The following is an 8,190-nucleotide window of genomic DNA, read 5'->3' on the forward strand; positions in this document are numbered from 1 at the left end:
TTTTATGACTTTTATCATAAGTATGAGTGGTTTTTGAGAGGTTATAGTCTGGGCTATACTTTTCAAATGTTATTTTTAGATTTAGAAAAAAATGTTAGTTGGTTTTAAAAAAAAAAATTTTCTAGTACTTTTTAAGAAAACGAATAAGCAGACGTTTCAGTATCAGTTAATGTATCGGCACTCAAGTGGCAGGAGTTTAAAGATTTATTCTACGACAAATATTTTCCTCGAGATGTTTGAAGTCAGAAAGTGAAGGAATTTCTAGAACTGAGGCAAGGAAATATGTCAATACAAGAATATATTCTCAAGTTCGAAGAGGGGTGTCAGTTTGCCCCATATCTCACCAGTAATGACATTGAAAAGGGTGAGCATTTTCTTAGAGGTGTCAGGGCTGAAATTAAAAGAGACGTTCGAATGTCTAAAGCTGCTTCATATAAAGAGATTGTTGAAAAAGCAAGGATGGCCGAGCAAGACGAGAAGGAAATTGAAAGAGAAAGACAGTTGAAGCGCCAATATTTTTCTACTAAGAGCCAAGGTTCTGGATGGAAAGGTAAAGGCAAGTTTAGAGGCAAAGAGAAAGAGGAGCATTGACCCAAATCTCCTATGCTACCGCTTGCGTATGATCAACCTGTATGTCCGAAATGTGGCAAAATGCATACAGGTGAGTGTTTGGTTGGAAGTAATAGATGTTTTCGTTGTGGAGGTGTTGGACATGTTATCAAATATTGTCCAGTAAAGGGTGAGAAAGGGAATGATAGTGTTCAAGGCAGAATCTTCGCAATGACCAAAGAAGGCGCAAATCCTGATTCTTCTGTTATATCAGGTATTATTTTAATTTCAGGCAAGGCCGCTATTACATTGATTGACACTTGTGCTACGCATTCCTTTATGTCTGAAATTTTCATGCTCTCCTTGAATGTTGTTCCATCTTGTGAACCACTTCACTATAGTATTTTGTTGCCATCGGGAGACGAATTATGGTCTTCTAGTATTCTTAAAGGTTGTACAGTACAAGTGAATGAAAAAATATATTTTGATGATCTTATTATTATTCCCATGGTGGCGTTTGATGTTATTTTTGGAATGGACTGGCTATCGTCATATCATGCTGTTATAGACTGTGTGGCTAAGATAGTGCGATTTCCTGCAAAAGATGATGATAGGGGGATTTTCCAAAGTTGAGGTATTTCGCTTGGTACTCCTTATATTTCTTGTTTGAAAGCTCAGGAAATGTTATCAAAGGGGTGTCAGGGGTTTTTAGCTACTGTAATAGATGTGAATACTGAGATGACAATGAAGTTGGGTGAGATTGAGGTAGTTCGAGATTTTCCTGACGTATTTGCAGATGATGTGCCTGGATTGCCACCTGACCGTGAAGTTGAGTTTGTGATTGACGTGGTTCCAGGTACTGCTCCGATTTCGAAAGCTCCATAACGAATGGCCCCGACTGAAATGAAGGAGCTGAAGAATCAGTTGCAGGATCTATTAGACAAAGGCTTTATTCGTCCGAGTCCTTCTCTGTGGGGAGCTCCGGTTTTATTTGTCAAAAAGAAAGATGGATCTTTGCGGTTGTGCATTGATTACAGAGAGATCAATAAAGTCACGATCAAGAATAAATATCCATTACCGAGGATTGACGATCTCTTTGATCAGCTGCAGGGAGCGACAGTGTTTTCAAAGATCGATCTGCGTTCTGGTTATTATCAGCTGAAAGTTAGGGAAGCTGACGTCCCTAAAACTGCATTCAGAACCAGGTATGGCCATTATGAGTTCTTAGTCATGTCATTCGGGTTGACGAACGCTCCGTCTGTCTTCATGGATCTAATGAACCGGGTCTTCAAGCCATATCTGGATAGATTTGTTATCGTTTTCATTGACAATATCCTGATTTATTCTAAGACTCGGGAACTTCATGCCGAGCATCTCAGAACTGTATTGCAGTTATTAAGGGAAAAGTAGTTATACGCAAAGTTGAAAAAGTGTGAATTCTGGTTAGAGCAAGTATCATTTCTGGGCCATATTGTTTCGAAAGACGGCATTGCAATGGATCCCATGAAGATTGAAGCAATTAAACAATGGCCTATTCCTACGACCGTCTCCGAGGTGCGTAGTTTTCTTGGTTTGGCAGGCTATTATCGACGTTTTATTGCCAATTTCTCCAAAATAGCTCTGTCATTAACCAATTTGACAAGGAAAGCGGTGAAGTTTGAGTGGACAAGCGAGTGCCAACACGGATTTCAAGTGTTGAAAGACAAGTTGACATCAGCCCCTATCCTAGCACTTCCGTGCGGCACTGAAGATTTTATTGTATACACTGATGCGTCAAAGATGGGACTTGGAGCTGTACTGATGCAGCATGGGAAAGTAATCGCTTATGCTTCTCGTCAATTGAAAGACTACGAGAAGAATTATCCCACCCACGATCTTGAATTAGCGGCTGTGGTATTCGCACTGTTGGAGACACTATCTGTATGGCGAGAAATGTGAAGTTTTCACAGACCACAAGAGCTTGAAATATCTATTCTCACAGAAAGAACTCAATATGCGGCAGAGAAGGTGGTTAGAACTTGTTAAAGATTATGATGTGACCATTAGCTACCACCCAGGTAAAGCAAACGTCGTTGCAGATGCTTTGAGCCGCAAGTCAGTTTCTTCTTTGAGCTCGTTGATTCAGAATCCGTTGTTATTGGATCTTCAGAGGAGCGAGATTGCTATAGTAGAGCAAGGGACTATCGCTAGACTTTCAGCTTTGGTTATTCGACCTACGTTGACAGATAGGATACGACGGGAGCAGCATACTGACAATCAGTTGATGGAATTGCGAGCCAAAGCTGATAAGAAAGGAAATACAGAGTTTGCGATGAACACTGATGATTTGTTAACATGGAGAGGTCGGATATGTGTTCCCAGTGGTAATGACATTCGTCGGGATGTTTTGACAGAGGCTGATACAACGCCATACTCGATACATCCAGGTAGTACCAAGATGTATCAGGTTCTCTGATGTCTATACTGGTGGCCAGGTATGAAAACTGATATTGCAAAGTTTATATCCGAATGTCTAACATGTCAGCAAGTAAAGATTGAGCATCAAAGACCTGCTGGAACTTTGCAATCTCTCCCAATACCTCAGTGGAAGTGGGAGCACATCACCATGGACTTTGTAACGGGACTTCCAAGAACACCAAAAGGTTACAACTCCATCTGGGTGATTGTTGACAGGTTAACCAAGTCGGCTCATTTTCTTCCGGTCAAGACGACGTTTACAATGAACCAATATGCTGAAGTCTATGTAGCTGAGATTGTGAGACTTCATGGTATCCCTGTGTCAATTGTATCTGATCGCGACCCAAGGTTTACTGCTGAATTCTGGAAGAGCTTGCACAGAGCCTTGGGCACTAGATTGGCTTTTAGCACAGCATATCATCCTCAGAGTGACGGCCAGTCAGAGAGAGTGATTCAGATTCTGGAAGATATGCTACGAGCATGCACGATTGATTTTCCTGGTAGCTGGGATTCTAAATTGCCACTTGTTGAATTTACGTATAACAATAGTTATCAGGCGACAATTGGCATGGCACCATACGAGGCATTGTACGGTAGGAAATGTAGGTCACCATTGAACTGGGATGAAGTCGGTGAAAGAAAGATGTTAGGACCAGAATTGGTCCAACAGACAGCTGATGTGATTGCTTTAATTCGGAACAGAATGAAGACAACCCAATCCAGACAGAAAAGTTATGCCGATATCCAAAGAAGGCCTTTGGAGTTTGAAGCTGGAGATCACGTATTTGTCAAAATTGCTCCTCTCAAAGGCATTATGAGATTTGGCAGGAAAGGAAAGCTGAGCCCAAGATTTATCGGTCAATTTGAAATATTGGACAGGATTGGAGAAAGAGCATATCGTCTAGCCTTACCGCCAGACTTGGATAGAGTCCACAACGTATTTCACGTCTCAATGCTCAGGAAGTACATCTCGAACCCTTCTCATGTTCTTAGACATGAACCATTGGATCTGATGCCGAACTTGACTTATCAAGAAGTACCAATTCAGATTTTAGATCGCAAGGTTAAAGTACTGAGGAATAAGGAGATCGGCATTATCAAGATTCTTTGGCGTAATCAGTTGGTTGAAGAAGCAACGTGGGAGCCAGAGGAGGAAATGAAACAGCGATATCCTGAGTTATTCGCACAGTAATTGCAATTTCGGGGACGAAATTTCTTAAGGAGGGGAGAATTGTAACACCCAGACATTTGTATGCATATGATGTAAGGTAATGATTATGATTAAGTATGTTCATTATTACTTTTATGGTTTGTTATGATGATCGTTTGGGATATGTAGTGTAATGGTGATGGTTTATGGCTTCAAGATATGATATGAATGGTATTGAATGATATAGAATGAAACAAAGAATGGATGGGTAGAATAGAAAGTTGATCCTTAGCCAAATAGGTAATGGAAGTGCTGAAACGGTATGAAACTGTGGCAGTAGTTGTGGTTTTTAGCATAATGTTTTGTATATTGATCCAAATGAGGTGAGGTCATTTCCATTAGAAAGATAAGATATAAAGCTATAACTTTCTTATTTTGAGTTTTGTTCAAATCATTGTGGAAGGTAAGCCAAAAGTGCCTCGAAGTGTGTCATGTGTTTCGTCGTTCCTCCAGTGACACATGTTGGGAGATTTAGCATAGAGCCACAACTTTCCAGTTTACCACTTTTCCAAATTATGAAGGGAAGAGGCGTTTCGGAAGCGATCTTTGAAGGGGTTGTGCGCAGAGCGCGCGCCCGGGCGGGAAAAGATTTGCGCCCGGGCGGGCCTTGTTCGAGAAAAATGTATTTTGGCTGAGAGTTCCGCACCCGGGCGGCCAGCAATGTTTAAAAACGTGTTTTGGGTAATTTTAGGCATAAAATCGAAGGAGACTCTCATTTTTCTCATTTCCCTTCTCTTCCTTTCTCTTCTCCATCGTGTAAGGTAAGGGTTCTTCATTTTCCTATTTTTCCAATCTTTATTTTAAGCAATCAATCTTCAATCCGGAGTTGGAACTTCATCTTTTTAGTGAAAGGAGCTAAGGTAAGTGGTTTTCTTCTTGTTCTTGAGTTATTGAAGATATTGGAGTTAGGGGATGATAGTTGTGATGATGTATTGGATTAAATGGTAATTTAAGGTTATTATTTGGGTTTATTTTTGTAGGATCATCGTCAAGGTTTAGGAAATCAAGTGCTCCAAGTGTTGTAAGTGGAATCAATTCTTAAATGCATCACATGATCCTATATGTATGTGTTTTGATGATTTTATGACGTTAACTCCTTTCAAATTCCATTCATGATATATATATATATGTAAATATGTATATATGGTAGTGCAATTATATGCATTTTTGAATGAAAGGAGTTAAACTTTAAATGATGCCTCTAAGGTGTTCGATAAAATGCATGAATGAAGTTTTATATGATTGAATGATTGGATTGATAATGATAGTAGCGGTGTTGCCCCTGGCAATTCTAAATCCGCAATGTAATTGGCCAATTAACGATGAAAACATGTGCTCTCTTATAAGATGCATTTTATGCAGAGGTACATGTCCCTCCTATAAGATTCGTTTTTACGAAGAGGGTTAGCAATGAATGAACTATCTTATAAGACCTATCAATTCTTCAGTTGATCAATGAAATGAATATCATCCCTATGTATTGTTGTATTATAATTCTTGACGGATGATATTAATGATTATTCAACGTTTATGAAATGAGAAGGATAATGTTTTCAAGAAAATGAAATTGAGGCTATACATTTTATGTTTTACAATAAAATGATATATATGTACCTTGTTATTATTGATTCCATTTGCTGAGTTTTATACTCATTCCAGTTATGTTCATGTGATGCAGGTACAGGTAAGAAAGACTGATCATCCCTGAGTTGTCGAAGCAAGAGAAGGGAATATGCAAAACTTTGGAGATAGTGGTTGGATGCTATTTTGATGTGTTGAACTTTTGGTTATTTTGGGAATCCTTGAAAATGTTGTTTTGGTATTTGAATTAAAAATTTGTGTGGATACTATATGAAATGGTATCTGATGTATATGAAAATGTTTTGCATATGTTTATGTGTTGCTTGAGACAGGTAGCATGTCCTATTTACGGGGAGATGCTGCCCAAATTTCTTTAAAGTATACATTTTCTCCAAATTATATTTTAAAGCTTCCGCACTAAGTATGCATTTTAGTCTCGAGTGTTACATTTAGTGGTATCAGAGCAAAGATTTTCGGACCAATGATTTGGCATATGACTTCCTCTGCTGTCGACAATTCGGTATGTATGTACCTGCATTATTTGATATAATATGGATGTGTAGCCTCAATAAGTATGATATGTTTTACTTGGAAATGGTTTTAAATTAATATGTATTATAGGATCATGCCGCCTAAGCGTAAAGCATCAGAAAGGGAGGATAGTTCATCATCTAGAGTGGTTGATGAATTTAGCAAGTTAGTGAAAGAATAGGCCAAGTTACATGGAGAGCAAATCCAGCAGCTCTTACAGATGTAGAATGAAGGCCGAGGGAGAGAAAGAGAGCAAGTGAGGCCCGAGCCCAGTAGTGAAGGCGCATATGAAAGATTTCGTAAGATGAAGCCACCAGAATTTGAGGGAAGCATTGATCCCTTGGTTGCCTTGGAATGGGTCAAAGCTGTGAAGGCTATTTATGATTATCTGCAGTTTGACGATAAAGATCAAGTCAGCTGTGCCATTTTTCTACTAACCAAGACCGCGAGGATTTGGTGGGACGCCACCAAGGTATCAGTTAATGTATCAGCACTCAAGTGGCAGGAGTTTAAAGATTTATTCTACGACAAATATTTTCCTCGAGATGTTCGAAGTCAGAAAGTGAAGGAATTTCTAGAACTGAGGCAAGGAAATATGTCAATGCAAGAATATATTCTCAAGTTCGAAGAGGTGTGTCAGTTTGCCCCATATCTCATCAGTAATGACATTGAAAAGGGTGAGCATTTTCTTAGAGGTGTCAGGGCTGAAATTAAAAGAGACGTTTGAATGTCTAAAGCTGCTTCATTTAAAGAGATTGTTGAAAAAGCAAGGATGGCCGAGCAAGACGAGAAGGAAATTGAAAGAGAAAGAAAGTTGAAGCGCCAAGATTTTTCTACTAAGGGCCAAGGTTCTGGATGGAAAGGTAAGGGCAAGTTTAGAGGCAAAGAGAAAGAGGAGCATCGACCCAAAGCTCCTATGCTACCGCTTGCGTATGATCGACCTGTATGTCCGAAATGTGGCAAAATCCATACAGGTGAGTGTTTGGTTGGAAGTAATAGATGTTTTCGTTGTGGAGGTGTTGGACATGTTATCAAATATTGTCTAGTAAAGGGTGAGAAAGGGAATGATAGGGTTCAAGGCAGAATCTTCGCAATGACCAAAGAAGGCGCAAATCCTGATTCTTCTGTTATATCAGGTATTATTTTAATTTCAGGCAAGGCCGCTATTACATTGATTGACACTGGTGCTACGCATTCCTTTATGTCTGAAATTTTCTTGCGCTCCTTGAATGTTGTTCCATCTTGTGAACCACTTCACTATAGTATTTTGTTGCCATCGGGAGACGAATTATGGCCTTCTAGTATTCTTAAAGGTTGTACAGTACAAGTGAATGAAAAAATCTATTTTGCTGATCTTATTATTATTCCCATGGTGGCGTTTGATGTTATTTTGGGAATGGACTGGCTATCGTCATATCGTGCTGTTATAGACTGTGTGGCTAAGATAGTGCGATTTCCTGCAAAAAGATGATGATAGGGGTATTTTCCAAAGTTGAGGTATTTCGCTTGGCACTCCTTATATTTCTTGTTTGAAAGCTCAGGAAATGTTATCAAAGGGGTGTCAGGGGTTTTTAGCTACTGTAATAGATGTGAATACTGAGATGACAATGAAGTTGGGTGAGATTGAGGTAGTTCGAGATTTTCCTGACGTATTTGCAGATGATGTGCCTGGATTGCCACCTGACCGTGAAGTTGAGTTTGTGATTGACGTGGTTCCAGGTACTGTACGGTAGCCATAATAGAATGGTTCTTGGAGGCACTATCATTTGATACCTAAAACATCATGTACGCGATGCTGCTAGGCGTTTAACATGACTAGTTGGGTACTATCAGACTTGAGTTCTGACGTTCTTATTATCAAG

At 39.5% G+C, this 8,190-nt stretch overlaps 1 protein-coding gene across 1 annotated transcript; it reads left to right on the forward strand.

The window, feature by feature from the left end:
• The first annotated feature begins 6,632 nt into the window (after positions 1 to 6,632).
• Positions 6,633 to 7,055, forward strand: LOC142530437 (uncharacterized). Its single transcript, XM_075636272.1, has one exon. The coding sequence runs from the start codon at positions 6,633 to 6,635 to the stop codon at positions 7,053 to 7,055; it is 423 nt and encodes a 140-aa protein (XP_075492387.1).
• Positions 7,056 to 8,190: the final 1,135 nt, after the last annotated feature.

The sequence above is a fragment of the Primulina tabacum genome, chromosome 17, assembly GCF_025594145.1.
Source record: "Primulina tabacum isolate GXHZ01 chromosome 17, ASM2559414v2, whole genome shotgun sequence".
NCBI classification, from domain to species: Eukaryota; Viridiplantae; Streptophyta; class Magnoliopsida; order Lamiales; family Gesneriaceae; genus Primulina; species Primulina tabacum.